The sequence below is a fragment of the Thalassophryne amazonica genome, chromosome 13 (assembly GCF_902500255.1).
Source record: "Thalassophryne amazonica chromosome 13, fThaAma1.1, whole genome shotgun sequence".
Taxonomy (NCBI): Eukaryota; Metazoa; Chordata; class Actinopteri; order Batrachoidiformes; family Batrachoididae; genus Thalassophryne; species Thalassophryne amazonica.
The window spans coordinates 26095239-26122722 of NC_047115.1; the positions used below are offsets into that span (position 1 = coordinate 26095239).

The window sequence follows — 27484 nt, forward strand, 5'->3', positions numbered from 1 at the left end:
ACATGCAGGATCTGCATTGCTCTTTCAATACCTTTTATTTATTTACACAATAAAATGGGGAGGGGGGAATCAACAAGTTGTGCGATTGACAAAATGACAGACGCATGCTATTTAGAAAGTCTAAACCAAAAACAGCAGCAGCTGTCCATCGAAACATACCTAATAAAACCCTGAGCTTTTATCTCCACCAGTGGTTCTCAGCACTTTTTTCCTTAGAGACCCCCCCCCCCCCACTCCCCATTTGTATCGAAGAAAATCTGAGCACCCGCCCCAAGCATGCACACATACACACAAAAAAGTAATTAAATCATTTTTTATTTGTTTCATTAACACATAACTTCAATTAACTTTTTTTCCCACCCTTTTCTCTTTGGTTTAATCAGAAAGAAGTCTTAAATTACTTTGGATTATTTGTACTTATTATGACTGTGTAACTTCTAATTTTAACAGTGGGAAGGAAAAGAAAACTTTACAATGATGTTTGCTGACCACCTCAGGATGGGAACTAGCAATCTCCACCACAGGGCGAGGATAAGTCCAGATGTTAATTCAATTCACCATCTGTAGGACACAGCAACACATCTTTTGTGATGTCAGTCAGTCGGCTGCAGCTTCAACGCGAATGTTTTCTTTCTGGTGTTCTCCTCCGTGTTCGAGTTAAAAGGCTGAACTGAACAAAGTGTGTGTTAGATGCCAAAACAAACAGACGAACCTCAAACTGCACTGGTATGTGTGGTGTTTGGTGACACAGTAAGTCCTGTCTTGGTCCTGGTGCTGGGCCGAACCCGGGCTTCTGCACTCTGTAGTAAACATGTTTTCTTCAGATTTGACTGCCTTCAGCACCGTCATGTGGATTGGGAAAATCGGTCATGTTGATAAAGTGAGTCCATCGTCCTGTTTAATATGAAGATTTTTTGAATTATGGAGGCTGTCAGTATGATTTCATTTAAGATCTGTAGCACTTTCTGAATCCAGTAAATACATTTTCATCATCCGTCTCTGATTGGAAGTCCCGCCTGTCCAGTGTAAATAACTCAGGATTCACACAAAATTAGATGTGTAAATAATGGAACATGAACACTTGTGAGCTTTCCCCGTTTTTGACTATGATACACTTTTAAGATGCTGTGAAATTCCAGTGACTTGCTTATTGGCATAACTACACAGGAAAATCCTGGACATTTTGGCTGCTAGACGCATATTAATATCGTCGATCATGGGAATGAGGCCGAGGCTCGAGACAAGCTGCAGTTATGAAGCAATGTGTCATAACTAAGGATCAAAAGTCTTCTAACCTCTGCAGTCACCCTGAGACTACAAGCTCTCGCTCCCTCTCTTTGTCTCTGTCTCGCCCCCTTATAGCCTTAAGCTATGTTACTGAGTCGAGGAGCCAAATTATTTCTCTTTTGTATTGCAAGACTCCATCCTGTCTGTGGGTCTCCAGCCCCTTAAACCACAGTTGGCAGCTCAGTCGGCCCACGTCGAGGAATGCGAGGGGCTTCTTATGGTTACACCCTCGCTCGTTGTGCTAGAAGCTAGCTTGCACACTCCTCTCTCACCTTCTTTTTTTTTTTTTTTTTTCCCCCCCTATCCAAGTTTTGCAAACAAACATGTCTCTTGATGCTAATGTTCAGCCTGTAACGGAGGCAGGGACCGTATGGATTAAAGTATAGACCCCCTTTGAAAGGGATCACTGTGGTAGTAGGGCTTAGCTCACTCTCTCAAAAACCAAATTCTGGGACATGACCGAGGGGAACCTCCAGTCGTGTGAAATGAAGCCAATGTGGAATTGACAAATCTTGCAATTCACCAAGCGACCACTTGAGGCTGGTTTCAAAAGGGAGTCACTTTTCGTAGATCCTCATGTTAAAATGCGCAACTTTAGAGAGGAAATAAACATGTTTATAGTCTCATACAAAAAAAATCTCTAGCTGCTTTCCTCCTTCAAAAATTCTGTACGGGGGTATTTATGACTCATTTAAGCCATAAAGTTGTTTAGAGTTACTTAGAGGGGTGGTCACTTTGAGTGACAGCTGTGTGCCAGTCAGGGTGCCACGAGCATCCAAGCGACTGTTTGTTCTTTGAGCTTATTATTACAAACATCTGTGATAGTATGGCTTGCTGTGTGGCTAATTGTACTGTCAAACCATCAAAGAAGTAGTGTTATTTCATTTATGTTAGCAAAAGGACTACAGGTTAGCACTAATTAGCATGTGCTTGGTGACATTAGGTCCACTGATGTGCAACAGCAATATATACACTACCATATCTCACGGCATGTCGTGATTCAGCATCACGAAATGTACATTAATCTGTTGGTTTGTGATAGTGTCATAAAAAGTAAGTGGAGCACAAATTTATTCGAATACATTCTGTGACTGGTGTATGAAATGAAACATGATGCAAGGGGAGTCTGGGGGGTTATGATAAGGGTTAGGGGAAGGGGTAGGGTTAGGTTATGGTTAAGGGGAGGGGTTGGGTTAATAATGGTAAGATTAAAAAAAAGAACCCTGTCATGAAAATTTTACTCATTTCATGACGGGAGCATGAAATAAACTCTTGAGAGTGGACTGTATATACATGTACCGGCCACACTCTTTTTACATCTGCACCCATGCCATACATGATGAAAACATCTGCCCAGTGTGCAAAAATATGCATTAACCAAACACCCAAAGTGAAGTTAGCCCATTAAATTTCAGTTGTTTAGGAACTGAGATTGGAGGCATGTTTAGGCTTCATTCATCCCACCTATGTCGCACCAATCTTGCCCATGGTCTGTCTCTTTACCCATTTATGGGTTGGCTAGAAGTTAGGTGAAGTCAGGTACTACCAAAATGGTGAAATTTGGATCTGCCCTATTTGAGCTTCAAAGCCCCTCTTCAGAAAAACTATGGGTGGCATCACAGAGGATTTGTCCAGTAAATACACCATCTATAGACCAGACTGGTGGTCTCAAGTTTAGACTCCTGACATCTGACACTGGACAAATGTCATGGAATCCTCTATACACCAATACTACAGTTACTCTTCTGATGCTTGCAATGGCAAAGTATGTTTCATATCTATGTTATGCAATAATTATTGCACACTGCACAAAGAGCCATATGAATGTTTTTTCAGTAAAAGCTGAGTGACATAAATACTGATTATGCCCTGGCTGGGTCTGTTTTGCAGTGTTCTAGAAACCTGGCTAATGAATCCCACTTGGCTACTGCTAGAATTCCGGCATTGCAAATATCACTGTACGTTCCTATGCATTTGATATTCCACATGGGACTGCATTTCTCATGCCGAAAACCACCGCAACATGCCCTCACAATTCAAAGATCACACGCTAATGCCTACTTGTCCCCAATTACACCAAACACTGCTGGGCCCTGCTGCTGCCCTTTGAAAGGGATCTGCTTTGTGTTAAATATATTTACACTTGAAAACATCTCAAGAGAAGGCAAAGGGGAGCTTGCCCTCATGGACAGAAGGCAGCGGTGTGTAGAATACTAATCGGGCCCTCAATGCGTTTGATGCTGGTTTTTGATGTTTTTCAAGGCTCCATGCCGACCCAAACGCCGACTTAGACTTCAGGGGTCTTGGGAGTCTGCTGGGATTGGAAGAGAGTTTGCACTCTCTTCCTTTGGGTGGTTTTATTGTTTTGTCTGTCTGCATCACAGCATTATCCAGCCATTGTCTTGGTTCGTTTTGAAACACAGTTGCGTTTCAAGCCAGCCTTTTCTTCTAAACCAACTTGTATACAACTGCGGTCCAAAGCCTGACAGAAAGATAATACCCCAAAATGTAATCAGACTTGGGGGCAACTCGAAAGTATTTATGAAACTTATACAGTATAGGCTGGAATGCGGTTGAGTTGAAGTAGTAAATGGCTCCACTCGGGAATTCCTTCATTCCTATGCTTTGGTTTGCAGTTAATATTTGTGGACATGAACTACTGGAGAACTGAAATGAAATCTGGAAAATCATCTTGTTATATGGATTTCTCCAGCACCTTTTCATCTAAGAACAGATAGTCAAACTGCTTTCCAGTGATGCCTTACATTCTCCCATTCACACGCTAATGCCAGAAGCCAGGAGCACTTGGATGTGAGTAAAACCGAACAACAAGCTTTAGGGTAATGAGCTTAACTTCAGTTGCACTGTTGGGGTGTGTCCACTGCTTTGACCCTCAGAATGGCAGCAGTGGTCAAATACCAAAAAGGTATTGGCAGAGTGCACTAACAGGAAGGAGCATGGGTTTTCAAGGCAAGACCCTGTGTTTGACCATTTCTTGCTATTACACCTTGTTATTGTCCATCAGCCAATCAGAAATAAGGGCTGGAGATTTTTTTTGAATGTAGCAAAGGTGCCGACATCCACAGAAGAGCTGAGGGAAGGGAGAGCTTTAATTCAAACGACATCTATGTGGAGGACTATAATCTGTTGGACCATGTTGAAAATGGCCAAATTATCCAGTAAATCAATCAATCAATCAATCAATCAATTTTTTTATATAGTGCCAAATCACAACAAACAGTTGCCCCAAGGCGCTTTATATTGTAAGGCAAGGCCATACAATAATTATGTAAAACCCCAACGGTCAAAATGACCCCCTGTGAGCAAGCACTTGGCTACAGTGGGAAGGAAAAACTCCCTTTTAACAGGAAGAAACCTCCAGCAGAACCAGGCTCAGGGAGGGGCAGTCTTCTGCTGGGACTGGTTGGGGCTGAGGGAGAGAACCAGGAAAAAGACATGCTGTGGAGGGGAGCAGAGATCGATCACTAATGATTAAATGCAGAGTGGTGCATACAGAGCAAAAAGAGAAAGAAACAGTGCATCATGGGAACCCCCAGCAGTCTACGTCTATAGCAGCATACTAAGGGATGGTTCAGGGTCACCTGATCCAGCCCTAACTATAAGCTTTAGCAAAAAGGAAAGTTTTAAGCCTAATCTTAAAAGTAGAGAGGGTGTCTGTCTCCCTGATCTGAATTGGGAAGCTGGTTCCACAGGAGAGGAGCCTGAAAGCTGAAGGCTCTGCCCTCCCATTCTACTCTTACAAACCCTAGGAACTACAAGTAAGCCTGCAGTATGAGAGCGAAGCGCCTCTATTGGGGTGATATGGTACTATGAGGTCCCTAAGATAAGATGGGACCTGTTATCAAACCTTATAAGTAAGAAGAAGAATTTTAAATTCTATTCTAGAATTAACAGGAAGCCAATGAAGAGAGGCCAATATGGGTGAGATATGCTCTCTCCTTCTAGTCCCCGTCAGTAACACACCACAGCGTATGGAAAATAAGGCCTTAATGTCAGTACAGTTTACAGTGTACAAAACATTGTTAATAGGTGAAGGTTTATCAGGATCAATGGATACCGATTGCAGCACTTCAGAAGCTGAGTCAGTAATCGGATCATCTACATTTATAGTTGGCCTTGATGAAGATGAAGTCTTTCAATGCCGTCAGGGACTGGACCATCAGAAGTGAAGTATATCTGTGTGCGGTTAAAGTGTTGAACATGTGGAGACATTCAGTGACTTTCATGTATCTGGGTCCTCGCCCTATGAGATTGGGAGACACCTTGTGGAGTTATGACATCACTAAACAGAGATGTTGGTTGATGTCATTGTCTTTGCAGGAGGATGATGGTCCACATCTTGAGGGTTGTGATGCTTCTTGTCTTATTTTATTGTCATGGCTTGGAGGTGAAACAGTGACCTAAGGCAATAATTTGATGTCTTTGGTACTAGGACTCTTTGGGTTATCCTTGGGTACCACTGGAATTACTTTTTGACAAATGAGCAGATATTTGGAGAGACTTTTCATTTGCATGGTGAGTTATTGTCAAATATGACATTTTGGCCATGTGGTGAGCTTTTCTGGACATGATCCAGCACACAGTTGTCTAGGACCCAGGTGGCTGGAGAAGGCCAATGGGATGCTTCATGTTTCTGAGTGGTTGCCATCGAGGAAACTGGAGGACTATTGTGACACTCAAAACCAGCTCTGTGCACCGGACGTAAGAAAGATGACCATTAACCTCTGATTGTGACATTCTGGGTAAATCCATGCAGGCTCAGTATGAGCCTACACAGTTGCTGGTTCTGTGGTATCACATTGTTATCTTGTTCAGCTGCAAAAAACACTTTAGTGAGAGTACCCGTAGCAAAAAAAAACACATATACAAGCCATCCAAAACTGACTCCACAATTTGCACTTGGTCTCTGAACAGCATAAAATCCATTAAAGACCTGGGTACAACAAATCTAGAGAACACATAAAAAATGATGACTCTTGATTTTATTTACCCATAATGCATTCATCTCATTTGTGCATTTTCGTTCACACCCCATGATGTCACAAAGATTTAATGAGGATAAAAGCCAGAATTCTGGCTGCCCTCCTGGAGCCAATTATGATTTTCCTTCTATAACTTGATGAATTTAAAATGTTCTATCTTACAGTGAACTTTTAATGTCAGTGCTTTATCGAAATGTCTATTGTAAACAAAGACTGGAAACTCTTTCTCAGACTGCATGTATACAAGCACTCAAGGGTGGGTGTTGGAAGTTGAGTCACTCGCTCGTTTTTATTTCTTGGTGCCTCTTAATACGAAGAAGAAATACAATCAGTACAGTTGTATGCAAACGTTTGGGCACCCCCAATCATTCTTTTCCTTCATAAATCATTGGTTGTCTGGATCAGAAATTTCAGTTAAATATACAGCATATAGCAGATGAACACACTGATATTTGAGAAGTGAAATAAAGTTTCTAGTATTTACAGAAAGTGTGCAATAATTATTTAAACAAAATTGGGCAGGTGCATAAATTTGGGCACCCTTGTAATTTTATTGATTTGAATACATTTAGCACTAATTATTGGAAAACAAAATTGGTTTGGTAAGCTCACTGACCTTTGACCTCCGTACACAGGTGAATCCAGTCATGAGAAAGGGTATTTAAGGTGGCCATCTGCAAATGTTTCCCCTCTTTGTATCTCTTCTAATGAGTGGCAACATGGGAGCCTCTAAACAACTCTCAAATGACCTGAAAACAGATTTTTCAACATCATGGTTTAGGGGAAGGATACAAATGGCTATCTCAGAGATTTCAGCTGTCAGTTTCCACTGTGAGGAACATAGTGAGGAAATGGAAGACCACAGTCACAGTACTAGTTAAGGCCCTCAACGACCCTAAACACTGCTCAAAATCTACTAAGACATTTATGCAGAGGAGCAAGTGCAATGTTCTGGAATGGCCATCTCAGTCCCCAGACCTGAATATTGAAAATCTATGGTGTGATTTTAAGCAGGCTGTCCATGCTCAGAAACCATCAAACCTGAGATGTTTTGTAAAGAAGAATGGCCTAAAATACCTTCAACCAGAATCCAGACTCTCACTGGAAGCTATAGGAAGTGCAGGCCTGGTATTTCCAGCTTTTGGATCTGGATATATGCAGTGGATGCGACAGGTTGCCAATGGAATCCCTATGGAAGGACGCATTGTGGATATGTAGTGACATGGAGATGTCCGTCTGGAGTTTATATTTGACGTGGACGTCGTGTCTCTCGCAATCAGCCTGTGAGCAGGACTTATGTCCCTTTTGTCTTTTATTTAACACAATTATGACAGAGTTTGAGGGGGAGAAAGTGAGGAAGTGCAGCAGCAGCCGGTGTTTTTTTTGTTGTTGTTCACGTGAGCGCGCGAACGAATCTGTGAATATAATTTTATTAATTGCACAGCTGTATAATAAAACAAATGGTGACTGGTTTATAACACAATTCTGACAGCGTTTGAGGGGAAGAAAGCGAGGAAGTGCAGCAGCAGCCGGTGTTTTTTGTTCACGTGCGTGTGCGAACGAATCGTCCATGAAGATAATTTTAATTACACAGATGTATAATAAAACAAATGGTGACTTGTTTATAACACAATTATCACAGAGTTTGAGAGGAGAAAGCGAGGAAGTGCAGCAGCAGCCGGTGTTTTTTTGTTGTTGTTGTTCGCGTAAGCATGCGAACGAATCATCCGTGAATATAATTTTATTAATTGCACAGATGTATAATAAAACAAATGGTGAAGAAAGCGAGGAAGTGCAGCAGAAGCCGGTGTTTTTTGTTCACGTGTGAGCGCGTGCAAACGAATCGTCCATGAAGATAATTTTATTAATTACACAGAAGTATACGGGTGATTCTTAGACTACGGGCATTTATTATGTCCTTTGATTATATTGTATGAAAAACAGAAAAAAGGGGAAATTTCACACTTTTATAGTTATCTTTACAATGAAAGTGTGTTAAGAAATTTGTTCTAGTAGTCTATGATGACTTTTTCACCTTTTTTCACCATCATTATATGCAAATATTGCCGTTTTGTGCTTGTCCCACACCCAGACTTTTGATCTTCACTGATAAAGATGAATGGTAAAGAAATGTTTTTCTAATGTTTTAAAATATCTCTGAATAAAATATCAGTAAAATAATCAAAACATAATTGGGGTATTCAGTGTCATACAACTGTTGTGATTTTTTTTTAAACAGAATGTAGTTGTCCCACACTATTGCCGTAATTTCCACCACAACACTGTAATGTCTCTTTAAACAGTTTGTATGAAAGATTGTTTGGGTAGCTTCTATGGAGATAAACAGTGACATCAGAGCACATGTATATAGCGCCAAATCACAACAAACAGTTGCCCCAAGGCGCTTTATATTGTAAGGCAATGGTGTGGTGGAAATTACATTTACAAGGCCAATAGTGCCCGTAGTTAAAGAATCATCCATAATAAAACAAATGGTGACTCGTTTATAACACAATTATCACAGAGTTTCAGGGGAGAAAGCGAGGAAGTGCAGCAGCAGCTGGTGTTTTGTTTTTTTTTCCACGTGCGTGCGCGCTCGAACAAATCATCCATGAAGATGATTTTATTAATTACACAGATGTATAATAAAACAAATGGTGACTGGTTTATAACACAATTATGACAGAGTTTGAGGGGATGATCCACGAATAACATTTAGCTCCGGGAAATATACCGTTTCTTTGTTTAATAAGAGCAACACGATTTTTCATTGGTCTAGCTCGATGTGATAACCAATCATTGAACATGTTTTAATGTGGCTCGATCTGTATCAGAACAAAAATCTATTCTTAGCATTTTGCAGGCGCGTGTTAGACAAAGCGATCAAATTGAAGAAAGAGATTATTTAGTGGATATGATTTTGACCAGTGCAGCCGATTGCCGTAAGTAGTATTTTATGTTTTTTATCTATGTAGTTTGAAGAGGTGTTAGTGAAAGGATTAAGCATCCATGACGAGTGTTCAATAAATTTCAAAATTCAAATTGCTTACAAATTTTGGCATTTTGAAAACAAAATGCGTAGCTCATGTTGTAAGTTAATAACCATTCATTTATTGAAATAATAATTATTTTTCACATATTTGAAACTCGGAGTGGATGCAAACCCAACCCCTTTGATTTTCTGCCTTGCTTTTCTTTCCACACTGATGTTCGCTTGGACTGGTCTGTTGAATAAACTATAAAAATGAGCTCAGCAGCAACAGTGTTCAGTGATGGTATGTAGTCAAAATCTGCAGATGTTAGGGGAACCTATGCCCAATTTTTGTTTGTGGTTATTTTATTTTTGGTTTAGAAAACTGCATGTAAAACACAAACCACTTGACCTCAAAGCTGGTAATGATTGTTTAAAATCTTTAACATTGGGTGTTCCTGAGAGCTTTCCAAACAGGTTTGAAAAGGCCTAAAATTGCAGCCCCCACCTGGGGCTTTGCCCCTGAACCCCATTGGGGACCTAGGCGGCCCCCAAACCCATCCATCCATCCATCCATCCATTTTCTTCCGCTTTATCTGGAGTCGGGTCGCGGGGGCAGCAGCTCAAGCAAAGTCGCCCAGACCTCCCGATCCACATACACCTCCTCCGGGCCTTAGCCCATGGGGCCCGGCCGGGCTCAGCCCGAAAGAGCAACGTGGGCCCGCCGTCTTGTGGGTTCACCACCTGCAGAGGGGGCCATGGGGTTCGGGTGCAGAGAGGATTGGGTGGCGGTCGAGGGCGGGTGACCCGGCGGCCCGGTCCATGCTCACACTTATTGCACACTTTCTGTAAATCCTATAAACGTCATTTCACTTCTCAAATATCACTGTCTGCTCTATGATATATTTAGAGCACCTGAAATGCCCCCATGGGGACTAAATAAATGATCAAATCAAATCAAATATTTAACTAAAATTTCTGATCCACACAACCAATGATTTATAAAGGAAAATCATAAAAATTATCAGGGGTGCCCAAATGTTTGCATACAACTGTATGTATGGGTGCTGAGGTCCTTTGCTGCTGGTGCTTATCCCAGGATACTATAGTGTGAAGCTGAATGGGAACCCAGTCCTTTGCAGGTTACTTCACCAGCCAACACTTGTGCCCATTTGCAGCTGGCTGGACTGAGAAAATGCAAATAAAATATCTTATCCAAGAACACAGGTAGTGTGACCCAGATCTAGGTATTGGTTGTCCAACTTCTGTATCAATCTTTGCTTTGCTGTATCAGCTCAAATATAATTCAAGACAATGTAAAGCAGATTGCTCAATGGGGTAGGAGCTAGACAACCAATATGTATACATGAGTTTGATTCCCAAGCACATCAACGGTCTTTGTCCTTGGACAAGACACCTCTACACTGCATCACTCCATCTAGCTGCAAATGGGTACTGGCTTGGCCAATCTGCAACAAACTGTGGTCCTTTCCCATGCCATTTGTCGGCTCTCAACTGCTTAACAGTATAGAATTTGGAGATGAGCACCAACAAGCGTTGGGCCGATATAGGTCTGATAGAAAATGGTTCCTGTGCTCTGCAAGGCATTTATAAAATATTTCAATTCATGCCTATAAAGCTTTGGGGGCAATATGGTGATGCAAGTGGTTAGTATGCTTCACACTAAATAATGAGGACCCGGGTACGAGGCCACCCGTGCCACATTCTATTTGTATATCTGGAGCTGTGCCAGGAAGGGCATCCAGTGTAAAACTTGAATGAACAATGAACATGTGGATCCATACCACAGTGCTGTGGTGACCTTGAGTGAAAGTGAGACAAAAGAAAAGAAATTTCTAACATCTTATGTGATAAATATTTGCAATCAATTTTTAAAGCTCAGCCTGTATTGTACAAAATTTTAATCAAATTTTAAAAACCCTATATTTCATTATTCCGTGAATGTTTTTGCTATGCTTTAAATTTAACTATCTTTGCCTACTGACAATATGTTTTCCTTTCAAGTCTATTTGCTAATCTGCATTTTTTTTTTTAACTGTCAGAGAGCTCAAGAGGATGAGTTGCACAGCATTAGAAAGCATGTGAAGTCAGCAGGAGAGAAAGAGGATGTCAAACCGCTGGACAAACCTGAACAGTAAGAGCCAAAGCCAACCCATCACCTTGAATTTATTACACCAGAGACTTTTTCACTTGAAAATTCCATGCACGTTTTATGGTGATTGCTTTTGTCACGTCATCAGGTTTCTATTCCAGTTATCGCAAATCCCCAACTTCTCTGAACGGGTGTTCTGCATCCTGTTTCAGTCAGCATTCCATGAATGCATCTCCTCAATCCACCGTAAAATCGAAATCCTTCAGACAGTGTGCAAGGTGAGCCTCTGGCCTCGGAGTCAGAGGGTTTTTTTTTTTTTGCTTTTACATTTTGATCTGACTTGTGTGCACTTTACCTGTGTGTGTGCACTTCTCAGACTCTGCAGAGCGGTAAGTGTGTAATGCAGGTGCTCAGCCTGGTGTTGGCTTTTGGCAACTTTATGAATGGAGGCAATCGGTCTCGAGGGCAGGCCGATGGCTTCACCTTGGACATTCTGCCAAAGCTCAAGGACGTTAAGAGCAGTGTGAGTAATCCGTCTGCTTCAGGAGTAAAAGCAAATATCACCACTCGCGCAACAAAAACGGCCACTCTGTTTGTGTACTCGAACAGCAACAGAATAGTGAACCAAGAACCAAGAGCTCTCGTATCCAGAAGTGACTAATTTTGTTGCTCCAAATGACAACAATGCCCATCCATCAGACTTTTTCCCTTTAGATTTGGATGTTCAAATAACTGATAAACTTAATACATAACATATTGTGTCCATAGAAATGGCATCAAAATGTGTGTAAAATAGCATTGACATTGAATTGTAGATTTTGTGCTTGTTAATAAACGTATTAAATCATAATTCAACATTAATATCACACTAATACAACCCCTGGCAAAAATTATGGAATCACCGGCCTCGGAGGATGTTCATTCAGTTGTTTAATTTTGTAGAAAAAAGCAGATCACAGACATGACACAAAACTAAAGTCATTTCAAATGGCAACTTTCTGGCTTTAAGAAACACTATAAGAAATCAAGAAAAAAAGATTGTGGCAGTCAATAACGGTTACTTTTTTAGACCAAGCAGAGGAAAAAAATATGGAATCACTCAATTCTGAGGAATAAATTATGGAATCACCCTGTAAATTTTCATCCCCAAAACTAACACCTGCATCATATCAGATCTGCTTGTTAGTCTGCATCTAAAAAGGAGTGAACACACCTTGGAGAGCTGTTGCACCAAGTGGACTGACATGAATCATGGCTCCAACACGAGAGATGTCAATTGAAACAAAGGAGAGGATTATCAAACTCTTAAGAGAGTAAATCATCACGCAATGTTGCAAAAGATGTTGGTTGTTCACAGTCAGCTGTGTCTAAACTCTGGACCAAATACAAACAAAATGGGAAGGTTGTTAAAGGCAAACATACTGGTAGACCAAGGAAGACATCAAAGCGTCAAGACAGAAAACTTAAAGCAATATGTCTCAAAAATCGAAAAATGTACAACAAAACAAATGAGGAACGAATGGGAGGAAACTGGAGTCAACGTCTGTGACCAAACTGTAAGAAACCGCCCTAAAGGAAATGGGATTTACATACAGAAAAGCTAAACGAAAGGCATCATTACACCTAAACAGAAAAAACAAGGTTACAATGGGCTAAGGAAAAGCAATTGTGGACTGTGGATGACTGGATGAAGTCATATTCAGTGATGAATCTCGAATCTGCATTGGGCAAGGTGATGATGCTGGAACTTTGTTTGGTGCCTTTCCAATGAGATTTATAAAGATGACTGCCTGAAGAGAACATGTAAATTTCCACAGTCATTGATGATAGGGGCTGCATGTCAGGTAAAGGCACTGGGGAGATGGCTGTCATTACATCATCAATAAATGCACAAGTTTACGTTGATATTTTGGACAATTGAAAGGATGTTTGGGGATGATATCATTTTTCAAGATGATAATGCATCTTGCCATAGAGCAAAAACTGCAAAAACATTCCTTGCAAAAAGACACATAGGGTCAATGTCATGGCATAGGGTCAATGTCAATGAGCAGATCTGATTGATGCAGGTGTTAATTTGGGGGATGAAAATTTACAGGGTGATTCCATAATTTTTTCCTCAGAATTGAGTGATTCCATATTTTTTTCCTCTGCTTGGTCTAAAAAAGTAACCGTTACTGACTGCCACAATCTTTTTTTCTTGATTTCTTATAGTGTTTCTTAAAGCCAGAAAGTTGCCATTTGAAATGACTTTAGTTTTGTGTCATGTCTGAGATCTGCTTTTTTTTCTACAAAATTAAACAACTGAATGAACATCCTCTGAGGCCGGTGATTCCATAATTTTTGCCAGGGGTTGTATAAGTGGTGCGGGGACACAGTGACTCTGAGCGTTGATCTGTGGGCAGTTTTGGTTGGGTCTTGATGTTGATTCAAGATTCAATTTATTATTATAACCTTGGGTAAAATTAGTTTACAGTGAGTGAGTCATGTCGTTTGGCAAACACACAGCAAAACACAGAACAAGACAAAGCGACGACAGTGCTAAAAAGCCAACAGAACAAAGTAAAAGCAAGATGAGTTAAAACATCAATAGTTAAAAAGTCTAAAAACATGTCATACCAAGCCAAAAGGATAAAAACTAAATAAATAAAAATAAAAATGTGCTGTTCATAAAAACAAGGTAAAACAAACTACACAAAAAAATAAATAAATACATAAGTTATATTTAAAGTTTGTTACTTTTAACAGCACTGATAGCTGCTGGTACGAAACTGTTTTTGTGGTGTTTGGGTTAACAAGCTGGTACCCTAAACCTCTGACCTGAAGGGAGCAGCTGAAACTCACCATGAAGAGAGTGGGAGTCGTCTCTCAGAATCAAACCATCAGCTTGCTCGACCATTTCACAATTTGGTTTAAAGAATTTTTGGAGTGGTGTGGTTGACGGTTGGCTGTACTCGTCTGTTTGCTGTTCTTACGGAGTATCCCAGCGCGCTCACTGTGCCCCTGGCACTGCCATATAAGGCTGCAGTGGTTTGCGTCTTTGTGGCAGTGGACTGAATAAGGTATCCATAAAGAACATCAAACAAAACTCCCAGTCTGAGTTTTGACAGCCAGAACGGCATGGTTGTATTTTGTTGCATTGTCTTTTTTTTTTTTTCTTCCCTGTAGTCGTGATTTATCCCTCACGTCTTTCTGAACGCTGTCTCTGTACTTGTTTGGCCTGCTGCACAAATTAAAACGTCCTGCTCCGAAATGATTAGATTAATAAATAAAGGGATTTTGGTTTATTTATTTTGACCTTTCTCTTTCTTTCAGGATAACTCCCACAGTCTGTTGTCCTACGTTGTTGCTTACTATCTAAGGCACTTTGATGAGGTATGTTTTGGTTCCTGTTTATTTGAATCACTTTTCTTACTCTGATTTGCTTAGAAATCCTTCCAGAGCTCTCTTTTCATCTCCCCTCTTGCCAGAGGACACCGTGGCTTATCCTTTATCAAATTATTTATTTTTCCTTTCCTCGTGTACGGCAGAAACAAATCTCTTTATATATCTCTGTCTTTCACTCTTCATCCCCCTTGTCCGGCTCTGCTTTGGTCTGGATTCATTCAGACCTGCCGTCTGTTCACTGGCACTGTATCCAAAGGAGCACTAGTGTAAATAATTAAGTTCTCCAGATGAGATGAAATCATTAAACATGGTGTTTGCCAAAGTCAACCTCCATGACATGATTGTAGCACTCCTAATGGCCTTGGAGTAACACTGATGGACAGGATGGCTGTGTAATTTGGTAACAACCTGCTCACTAGTTCAGGGTCATTATGCGTAGTTTTGGCTAGCTTTAGTGAAGGATGTTTAGATTACTGATAAGTCATCTTCTGAAGGCAGGTATGCCAATCTTGCCTGGTGTATGGAGTGCAGACTGGAGAGGCCCTCCTCCACTTGAAGAAAACTGATTGACTTTGCTGTAACGCGTCCTGTGTTCTGGTTCTACTGTACCAGGATGGGGGAAGAGAGTCCTGTGTCTATTCTTTGCCTGAGCCCCACGACCTTTTTCAAGCATCCCAGATGAAGTTTGAGGACTTTCAGAAAGACCTCCACAAGCTGAAGAAAGACCTCAACGGTATGAACATCAAAAACCGTCAAAAACATTTTATATCCACATTAACCACGCAGGAAACATGACCACCAGTCTACATTTATTGTAAATAGGGTTTTTGAACAATTCAGGTGTGCTATCCCATGATGCTTGATTGCTACCAAAGGCTGCAGAGTGCTTCATATGTTTTGGAACTTTGCCCCAAAGCATCAAGTCGAGCTAAGCCACCCACTTCTGACTTATAGAAGTCAGGTGTGGGTGTGTATGGATGCATGTCCATCTTTGACTGAGCTGTTGCCTGGCAACAGTAACTGTGGCAACTGTCCCCGCACACCCCCCCCCCACACACACACACACACACAGTCCTCCTTCCTTCCTTCCTTCCTTCCTGGCTGTGTGCAGTGTCCAAATTACTAGCAAACATTAGCCTTTAATGTTAACAAGACAGACATACTGATAAGTCAAGATCAAAGTTCAGTTAGAATGATTAAAGTTGGCTTTCATGTGGCTCAATTCAATCTTTGATGCTACTGATGGATTTAGTCAAAGACATTTAAAGTGTTTATGGAGTGTAGTGTATATCAAAGCAGAGTGGGCTGGGAGTTGCCTAGCAACATTTCACATCCAGGCATCACCCGGGTACCCTGCTCGTGTGTGTGTGTGTGTGTGTGTGTGCGCGCGCGCGTGTGTGTGTGATACAAATGGTGAATTTAAAGCAGCAGTGTGTAGGATTTATTGTCATCTAGTGGTGAGGTGGCAGACTGCAGTTTGTTTTCCACATTCTAATTTCTTTGGTGATGGCCAGTCATGGGGATCCTCTTGTTATAGATGTCAAATGATGGTGATAAAACCATTGCAGTTTGACATGAAAGATGAACATGGATGCTCCAGGAAACAATAATTAGATTACTTAAATTGATCACAATGTGTAAAATCCTTTTTCATCTATATTTAATTAACTATTAACTCAACAGTGTGTAGGATTTTGTATCATCTGGTGGTGAGAGCTCAGATTGCATTATGTGGTGATCAATCACTATTTTGTTGCCCTTCACATTTTCATTTGTACTTTGTGATGAGCAATATATGATTCTCCATTTCACAAAAAAGGTTCTCAAACTTGTTAGCCTGCACTGGTAACCAGTAGACTGTATGCAGGAGAACATCCACTGTTTCCTCTCTTTGTATTTTTGCAAAATAAGTATGTCCCTTTTGGGCTACTGTATCAACGTGGTGATGCAACATGGCGGCCTCCATGAGGGGGCTTGCTCCCATATAGATATGATGGGCTCATTCTTATTAAAACACAGCAATTCATTGTTGCAGGTAATCATACACTAATGACGAGTTACTAAGAAACGCCTCTAAACCACTGAATAAAATCTTGTGGTTGTGCAGAAATTACTTACATGGTTTTTCAAGCACTGATGCATCATTTCAAGATAAAAAGGTTGAAAATTTTGGGGTAGAACAAGCTAAGAATGTTACTGCGCAACAACAACAGCAGTAAGTCAGTCTTTTAACTCGAATGGTTCGTTATAATTGTACTATATGTGAGACGTTTTCCTCTGTTTGTCAATCTACTTTTATAGTAGCAGTGAGGCATCATGGGACTGCACCAGCATACCTTCGCAGTAATGGCAGGTGCTGTATCCTGCAGAGAATGCCTTGACGTTGACAATTATAAAGCCATATTAAGTTATTAAGAAGCCGCATTTCTACAAGTGCAATGAAAAGTAACCAACTCATGTTTGGATGAGAGAGAGAGAGAGAGAGAGAGCATCTGTTTGTCATACAGATGAACTAACGGGAAGCACATGTAGCTTGTCCTGAGCAGACTCCTGTTGGATCTGACGTTCCGTTACCATCCTTATGAATGTCAATGAAAATACACAACAGGTAACATCCAGTACCTTTGTCAACTAGAAGGATGTTTTCCTAAAGCTGGAAACTCATTCAAACCCAAATGTGACACTGTTCTGAAGAAATTGTGAGTTTGTCATCACGCTGAGCTTATGCTGTGCATCCTTCTACAGTTCAATGCCATCTCAAATAGGGTTAAAGAATGTACTAATTTGATTAATATACATTATTTGACCAGCCATTCATTAATTCATCTTTTGGACATTTTTTGAAAGGTTGATGAAACCTTTGTCAGTTTAAATTGTGCTTTTTTCCCATATGACAAAGACACTTTTTAACATAACATTTCCCAGGGGGTGACTTTTAAATTCCAAAAATAAGCAAGCTGGACAGATAAATACATGATGGACAACATAATGGCTGTTAATTGAACAGAAAACAGAACAGAAAATGTCACATGGACATGGATTGCTGATGCACAGTGTTGGAAACACTACAATAAAAACCTGAGTACATTTGATTAATTTTATGTATTTATTTTAAACAGCTCTTTCATTTAGGATGTTTGTGCATTGTTGTAGTGTACTTCTATTATTGGAATTTCTTGTGTGTTGATTCTTCAGAAAGTATTATTTTTATTATTATTATCAGTTGTGTTATTATTATTAGTTGTAGTAGTAGAAACGAATGCATGATTTTTCAGTATAAGCACAGTGGGGCAAAAAAGTATTTAGTCAGTCCCTGATTGTGGAGGTTCTCCTACTTAGAAAGATGAGAGAGGTCTGTAAGTTTCATCATTGGTACACGTAAACTATGAGAGACAAAATGAGAAAAAAAAATCCAGAAAATCACATTGTAGAATTTATTTGTTAATTATGGTGGAAAATAAGTATTTGGTCAATAACAAAAGTTCAACTCAATACTTTGTAACATACCCTTTGTTGGTAATGACAGAGGTCAAACATTTCCTGTAAGTCTTCACCAGGTTTGCACACACTGTAGCTGGTATTTTGGTCCATTCCTCCATGCAGATCTCCTCTAGAGCAGTGATGATTTGGGGCTGTCGCTGGGCAACACGGACTTTCAACTCTCTCAAAAAATTTTCTATGTGGTTGACATCTGGAGACTGGCTTGGCCACTCCAGGACATTGAAGTGCTTTTTACGGAGCCACTCCTTCATTGCGCAAGCGGTGTGTTTGGGATCACTCTCATGCTGGAAGACCCAGCCACATTGCATCTTAAATGCTATCACTGATGGAAGGTTTTGGCTTAAAATGTCACGATACATGGCCACGTTCATTCTTCCCTTAACATGGATCAGTCGTCCTGTCCCCTTTGCAGAAAACAGCATTCTTCTTCCTCCAAAAATGATTAGTTGAGTTTTACCAAAATGTTCTATTTTGGTTTCATCTGACCACATGATATTGTCCCAGTCCTCTTCTGGATCATTCATATGCTCTCTGGCAAACTTCAGATGGGCTTGGACACATACTGGCTTAAGCACTTCAGGATTTGAGTCCCTCTCGATGTAGTGTGTAGTCTTTGTTACTTTGGTCCCAGCTCTCTGCAGGTCATTCATCAGGTCCCTCCGTGTAGTTCTGGGATTTTTGTTCACCGTTCTCATGATCATTTTGACCCCACGGGATGAGCTCTTGCATGGAGCCCCAGATCGAGGGAGATTATCAATGGTCTTCGATGTCTTCTATTTTTTACAGTTGCTCCCACAGTCGATTCATTCACACCAACCTGCTTGACTATTGTAGATTCACTCTTCCCAGCCTGGTGCACATCTACAATGTTCTTCCTGGTGTCCTTCAACAAATCTTTGGTCTTGGCCATGGTTGAGTTTGGAGTCTGACTGAGGCTGTGGACAGGTGTCTTTTATACAGATAATGAGTTCAAACAAATGCCATTAATACAGGTAGCAGGTGGAGGACAGAAGAGGTTCTTAAAGAAGTTACAGGTCTGTGAGAGCCAGAAATCTTGCTTGTTTGTGGGTGACCAAATGCTTATTTTCCACTATAATTTAACAAATAAATTCTTTAAAAATCCTACAATGTGATTTTCTGGATTTTTTTTTTTTCTCATTTTGTCTCTCATAACTGAAGTGTACCTATGATGAAAATTACAGACCTCTTTCATCATTCTAAGTAGGAGAACTTGCACAATCAGGGACTGACGGATTACTTTACCCCACTGTACATATCTGTATGTTAGTCACAGTACCTACCAAACTAGTAAAAAAAACAAACCTGCGACTCACTGGAAAATATGGTAACTGTTTCTACAGCACTTTGCCAACTGCTGCAGATGCTCAAAAGGCTTAACAATGATGCCTCACATTCAGCCATTCACACACCAGTGTGCCATGCAAGCCACAAAACTCCACACCAGCAGCAACAAGGAACCCTAGCGACATTTTTCCAGTCTGGGGATTTGAACCAAAGATCCTCTTGTCACTTGGTGGAAGGCTGCCTTATCATCTTATTATCTATTTATTTACAATTTGTGTTTTTGCATGAAACTGAAAATGGGTCTGAAAGCTGAAATTTGGAGATGCTGTTTTTTTTGCTGACACAATTCTGAAGCAGCTTAAATTCCTGCAGAGGTCTTATTTTTTCACTTGCATGTGTGTGTTTCTGTGTCATTCACAAAATATCTCAAAAACTGACTAATTTTAACCAAAATTTGTGCATTGATTTAATCTCACCCCAAGACGGCCCCATTAACTTTTCAGGTTCAGGGGCAAAAGTCAAGGTGAGAATTTTTCCTCAATGGAAATTGAGAGGGAGTAATTTTTCTAAGGCTTGTAACTTATGAATCAGAAGCAATAGACTAATGGTTGAATAGGAAATTACATGTGACCTTTCAAAATATGTCATCACATTTCACCATGAGTGGTTTTGAAGGTCACAATCAAGGTTGCTCAAGCTTTGATAACATGTAGTGGCTAAATTGTGCAAGTAATATTAGAAATAGTTAGGAAGTTGTATGTGGACTTAAAATATGCAACTTATAATGTTACCTTGAGTGATGTGACTCTGAATTTATTCAAGGCCAAACCTGGTTTGCTCCAGTGAAACAGAATGTAATTTTCTCGACTAATGCAATGTCCCTATGGCAGCTGGTTTTGGATGTGTGAGGACATGTGTAGTGCACTCGGTGGATTTTCATTTCAAGGAAAAAGACGGAACGACTGGAGCAGCGCCGCATCAAATTTTGCCAGAAACTGGGCGACAGCCAGGTGGAAACCATTCGGATGATTCAAACGGCTTTCGGTGACTTTTCAGTCGTGTGACTATCCGAGAAATGGTGGAAGAGGTGGACATGTCACAGCATGTCCTGTGAGACTTCAACACAGAGGTGCTTTTGCTCCGCCGTTAGCAGCAGCATGAATTTCACCGCCACTTTTTTCATGGCCAAATCTTCTGTCACAGTGGAATGTACCGAAAAAGTGCTGATGTCCACCTCTTCCGCAATCGGATAGCCACACGACAGTCCCGCATCACCACAGCGTTCACTTTGGAAATGATCCGGTCGTTTCAGCATGTTGATGGCCGACCGGAGCGTGGCTCGCTCTCCACCGTTGTGCGGACGTCTTTAAACCGGTTGTACGGCTCCTTAATCTGTGTGATGCCCACAGGATCATCACCGAAAGCCGTCTGAATCATCCGAGTGGTTTCCACCTGGCTGTCACCCAGTTTCTGGCAAAATTTGATGCGGCGTTGTTCCGTCTTTTTCCTTGAAGTGAAAATCCACCGAGCACACTACACATGTCCTCACACAAAAGCTGCTTACCAGAAAAAGATGCAATCGACAGGCGGGAAAAAATTCACGCATGCGCACGAAGGTTCAAGGTTGGCTCATGCAAGCACACGTGATTCAAATCCATCAGGTTTTTGCAAGAAATAAAAAGGTGCAATACTTTTCTAACAGACCTCGTGTGTGTGTGTGTGTGTGTGTGTGTGTGTATATCAATCAATCAATCAATTTTTTTATATAGCGCCAAATCACAACAAACAGTTGCCCCAAGGCGCTTTATATTGTAAGGCAAGGCCATACAATAATTATGTAAAACCCCAATGGTCAAAACGACCCCCTGTGAGCAAGCACTTGGCTACAGTGGGAAGGAAAAACTCCCTTTTAACAGGAAGAAACCTCCAGCAGAACCAGGCTCAGGGAGGGGCAGTCTTCTGCTGGGACTGGTTGTGGGTGAGGGAGAGAACCAGGAAAAAGACATGCTGTGGAGGGGAGCAGAGATCGATCACTAATGATTAAATGCAGAGTGGTGCATACAGAGCAAAAAGAGAAAGAAACAGTGCATCATGGGAACCCCCCAGCAGTCTACGTCTATAGCAGCATAACTAAGGGATGGTTCAGGGTCACCTGATCCAGCCCTAACTATAAGCTTTAGCAAAAAGGAAAGTTTTAAGCCTAATCTTAAAAGTAGAGAGGGTGTCTGTCTCCCTGATCTGAATTGGGAGCTGGTTCCACAGGAGAGGAGCCTGAAAGCTGAAGGCTCTGCCTCCCATTCTACTCTTACAAACCCTAGGAACTACAAGTAAGCCTGCAGTCTGAGAGCGAAGCGCCCTATTGGGGTGATATGGTACTACGAGGTCCCTGATTATTCAAAACCTTATAAGTAAGAAGAAGAATTTTAAATTCCATTCTAGAATTAACAGGAAGCCAATGAAGAGAGGCCAATATGGGTGAGATATGCTCTCTCCTTCTAGTCCCCGTCAGTACTCTAGCTGCAGCATTTTGAATTAACTGAAGGCTTTTTAGGGAACTTTTAGGATAACCTGATAATAATGAATTACAATAGTCCAGCCTAGAGGAAATAAATGCATGAATTAGTTTTTCAGCATCACTCTGAGACAAGACCTTTCTGATTTTAGAGATATTGCGTAAATGCAAAAAAGCAGTCCTACATATTTGTTTAATATGCGCTTTGAATGACATATCCTGATCAAAAATGACTCCAAGATTTCTCACAGTATTACTAGAGGTCAGGGTAATGCCATCCACAGTAAGGATCTGGTTAGACACCATGTTTCTAAGATTTGTGGGGCCAAGTACAATAACTTCAGTTTTATCTGAGTTTAAAAGCAGGAAATTAGAGGTCATCCATGTCTTTATGTCTGTAAGACAATCCTGCAGTTTAGCTAATTGGTGTGTGTCCTCTGGCTTCATGGATAGATAAAGCTGGGTATCATCTGCGTAACAATGAAAAATTAAGCAATACCGTCTAATAATACTGCCTAAGGGAAGCATGTATAAAGTGAATAAAATTGGTCCTAGCACAGAACCTTGTGGAACTCCATAATTAACTTTAGTCTGTGAAGAAGATTCCCCATTTACATGAACAAATTGTAATCTATTAGACAAATATGATTCAAACCACCGCAGCGCAGTGCCTTTAATACCTATGGCATGCTCTAATCTCTGTAATAAAATTTTATGGTCAACAGTATCAAAAGCAGCACTGAGGTCTAACAGAACAAGCACAGAGATGAGTCCACTGTCCAAGGCCATAAGAAGATCATTTGTAACCTTCACTAATGCTGTTTCTGTACTATGATGAATTCTAAAAACCTGACTGAAACTCTTCAAATAGACCATTCCTCTGCAGATGATCAGTTAGCTGTTTTACAACTACCCTTTCAAGAATTTTTGAGAGAAAAGGAAGGTTGGAGATTGGCCTATAATTAGCTAAGGTAGCTGGGTCAAGTGATGGCTTTTTAAGTAATGGTTTAATTACTGCCACCTTAAAAGCCTGTGGTACATAGCCAACTAACAAAGATAGATTGATCATATTTAAGATCGAAGCATTAAATAATGGTAGGGCTTCCTTGAGCAGCCTGGTAGGAATGGGGTCTAATAAACATGTTGATGGTTTGGATGAAGTAACTAATGAAAATAACTCAGACAGAACAATCGGAGAGAAAGAGTCTAACCAAATACCGGCATCACTGAAAGCAGCCAAAGATAACGATACGTCTTTGGGATGGTTATGAGTAATTTTTTCTCTAATAGTTAAAATTTTGTTAGCAAAGAAAGTCATGAAGTCATTACTAGTTAAAGTTAATGGAATACTCAGCTCAATAGAGCTCTGACTCTTTGTCAGCCTGGCTACAGTGCTGAAAAGAAACCTGGGGTTGTTCTTATTTTCTTCAATTAGTGATGAGTAGAAAGATGTTCTAGCTTTACGGAGGGCTTTTTTATAGAGCAACAGACTCTTTTTCCAGGCTAAGTGAAGATCTTCTAAATTAGTGAGATGCCATTTCCTCTCCAACTTACGGGTTATCTGCTTTAAGCTACGAGTTTGTGAGTTATACCACGGAGTCAGGCACTTCTGATTTAAAGCTCTCTTTTTTAGAGGAGCTACAGCATCCAAAGTCCTCTTCAATGAGGATGTAAAACTACTGACGAGATACTCTATCTCACTTACAGAGTTTAGGTAGCTACTCTGCACTGTGTTGGTATATGGCATTAGAGAACATAAAGAAGGAATCATATCCTTAAACCTAGTTACAGCGCTTTCTGAAAGACTTCTAGTGTAATGAAACTTATTCCCCACTGCTGGGTAGTCCATCAGAGTAAATGTAAATGTTATTAAGAAATGATCAGACAGAAGGGAGTTTTCAGGGAATACTGTTAAGTCTTCTATTTCCATACCATAAGTCAGAACAAGATCTAAGATATGATTAAAGTGGTGGGTGGACTCATTTACTTTTTGAGCAAAGCCAATAGTCTAATAATAGATTAAATGCAGTGTTGAGGCTGTCATTCTCAGCATCTGTGTGGATGTTAAAATCGCCCACTATAATTATCTTATCTGAGCTAAGCACTAAGTCAGACAAAAGGTCTGAAAATTCACAGAGAAACTCACAGTAACGACCAGGTGGACGATAGATAATAACAAATAAAACTGTTTTTTGGGACTTCCAATTTGGATGGACAAGACTAAGAGTCAAGCTTTCAAATGAATTAAAGCTCTGTCTGGGTTTTTGATTAATTAATAAGCTGGAATGGAAGATTGCTGCTAATCCTCCGCCCCGGCCCGTGCTACGAGCATTCTGACAGTTAGTGTGACTCGGGGGTGTTGACTCATTTAAACTAACATATTCATCCTGCTGTAACCAGGTTTCTGTAAGGCAGAATAAATCAATATGTTGATCAATTATTATATCATTTACCAACAGGGACTTAGAAGAGAGAGACCTAATATTTAATAGACCACATTTAACTGTTTTAGTCTGTGGTGCAGTTGAAGGTGCTATATTATTTTTTCTTTTTGAATTTTTATGCTTAAATAGATTTTTGCTGGTTATTGGTAGTCTGGTAGCAGACACCGTCTCTACGGGGATGGGGTAATGAGGGGATGGCAGGGGGAGAGAAGCTGCAGAGAGGTGTGTAAGACTACAACTCTGCTTCCTGGTCCCAATCCTGGATGGTCACGGTTTGGAGGATTTAAGAAAATTGGCCAGATTTCTAGAAATGAGAGCTGCTCCATCCAAAGTGGGATGGATGCCGTCTCTCCTAACAAGACCAGGTTTTCCCCAGAAGCTTTGCCAATTATCTATGAAGCCCACCTCATTTTTTGGACACCACTCAGACAGCCAGCAATTCAAGGAGAACATGCGGCTAAACATGTCACTCCCGGTCTGATTGGGGAGGGGCCCAGAGAAAACTACAGAGTCCGACATTGTTTTTGCAAAGTTACACACCGATTAATGTTAATTTTAGTGACCTCCGATTGGCGTAACCGGGTGTCATTACTGCCGACGTGAATTACAATCTTACCAAATTTACGCTTAGCCTTAGCCAGCAGTTTCAAATTTCCTTCAATGTCGCCTGCTCTGGCCCCCGGAAGACAATTGACTATGGTTGCTGGTGTCGCTAACTTCACATTTCGCAAAACAGAGTCGCCAATAACCAGAGTTTGATCCTCGGCGGGTGTGTCGTCGAGTGGGGAAAAACGGTTAGAGATGTGAACGGGTTGGCAGTGTACACAGGGCTTCTGTTTAGGGCTACGCTTCCTCCTCACAGTCACCCAGTCAGCCTGCTTTCCCGGCTGCTCGGGATCTGCCAGGGGCTAACTAACGGCGGCTAAGCTACCTTGGTCCGCACCGACTACAGGGGCCTGGCTAGCTGTAGAATTTTCCACGGTGCGGAGCCGAGTCTCCAATTCGCCCAGCCTGGCCTCCAGAGCTACGAATAAGCTACACTTATTACAAGTACCGTTACTGCTAAAGGAGGCCGAGGAATAACTAAACATTTCACACCCAGAGCAGAAAAGTGCGGGAGAGACAGGAGAAGCCGCCATGCTAAATCGGCTAAGAGCTAGTAGCTACGCTAAGCTAGCGGATTCCTAAAAACACGCAAAGTGAATAATGTGTAAATAATTTAGAGGTGATTCAGCAGAAGGAGTGCTTTAGTTAAGGCACGTAAAGATTACACTGGGAAACAAATCGTAATCTAGATAACTAGATCAATCTAACTGCGCAGATTAAACAACTAACAGATACAGAAAAACACCGCTGTGCTCCGGAACAGGAAGTGATACAATACCGCAGTGAGAGCCAACCACCAGTAGAGGATATATATATATATATATATATATATATATATATCTATATATATAAACGTTTTTTTCATATGTCCGTTTCACACAGTTATCACAAACCAAACTATTACAGCCATGGAGTCCTGTAATCTTTCAAGTAAATTTGATGTCAGGTAAATCTTGTGATGCCAAAAGATTTCAAATACATATAATAAATAACAGCAGTCCGAGATTTCTGACGTCCGCCAATCCAGATCCCCTCCAAAATTCAGTGGAGTCTTCCATGCCCTAATATCTATCTGTGGTGCAAATGTGGTGAGAATCTGTGAAGTAGTTGATTTTTTTTTTTCCTTTTTTCTTACATAAAGCCTATATAAAGTGAAATCTTTATCCAGAATCCAGATCTGGATCACCTCCCAAATTCAGTGGAATCTTCCATGGCCTAATATCTATCTGTGGTGAAAAAGTTTGTCAAAATCCGTGCAGTTGTTTTGACGTAATCCTGCTAAAAGACGGATAGAGAAATAAATAAATGCAGATGATTTTATTACGTCCTTGGAGGACGTAATAAATGTAAGTAATCTGCGAAGAGTTTGCAGGAACTAATGTGTAAATATGCTTTTCACACAGTCACTAAGACTGCCTCGAGAAGCCACACTGGTTTGAGTGGGGGGAAAAAAGTTCTAATGAATGAGGCAGTTGGGAAATATTCTCTTTCTTTACTCTGTCTTAAGTCACTCAGCACTTGGAACACTTTCCAAGGACTGAAGTGCCTACAGGTGGTAAAAAAATGACTGTGTGCACAGAGTGCAGATGAATGTGCATGCCTGCAGTTCGATTGACAACTCCCCAAACCTGGTCTGGTCTCTATCGGTTTTATGCATCTGCGCTGCTAAACCAATCGGACGTCTGATCCATGTTGCCAAATGTTGTTTTATCTTGACTATAATGATTCTTTAGGCTGCTCATTATTTGTGTGTCATAAAGACCGAGTGGCTCACAGGGGAAATTGCCCCAAGTGGCAGTGGCACATGCTGGCGATGCATAAATGCATTATCACATGCTGTACCTAGCAGAGCCAGCTGATCGCTCTAACAGACACTAGTTTAGTTGACAGCTCCCAGAGGGGGTTTCCGATAGGTAGGCGGTGCAGAAATGGCCTTGGCTGGCTTGAAGGACATCAGTTAGAAGCTTAGTGGAGGTAGCTTGCTCTGCCTTTGGAGGAGGCAGCATATGGTTTCTGAATTACCAGTTGCCCAGTCCTGACCTCTGCATTCCCTAAAGTGCCTTGCGTCCTCTCTGCGTTCTGTGGAGGTTGTGCATTCGTCGTCGTAACAGACCATGACTACGCGATTCCCCTGGGATCAAGAGTGCAGGGCCTCCTAGATCTTTGAGGTGTCGCATTAGTCATTATGGGCCATTATGGTTTTCCAAACACTTCATTAGCACACATTCAGCAGATTTACCAAACAGACCTCAGCAGGATGTAGTCTCTAATTACAGCTCAAATCACAGATGCATCAATAAAACTTTTTCCACTCCAGCTAAAGATTCTATCAGTCAACTAACGAGCACTGATGCA

The 27484-nt window shown here is 41.0% G+C and overlaps 1 protein-coding gene across 2 annotated transcripts in view; it reads left to right on the forward strand.

Moving 5' to 3' along the window:
• Positions 1-27484, forward strand: part of LOC117523436 (formin-2) — a 102324-nt gene that overhangs the window by 45816 nt on the left and 29024 nt on the right. For both annotated transcript variants that reach the window (XM_034184971.1, XM_034184972.1), the window contains exons 8-12: positions 11325-11416; positions 11523-11652; positions 11751-11897; positions 14690-14749; positions 15374-15494. In XM_034184971.1, the coding sequence (XP_034040862.1) occupies positions 11325-11416; positions 11523-11652; positions 11751-11897; positions 14690-14749; positions 15374-15494 (550 nt within the window). The remainder of the gene's footprint in view (positions 1-11324; positions 11417-11522; positions 11653-11750; positions 11898-14689; positions 14750-15373; positions 15495-27484) is intronic.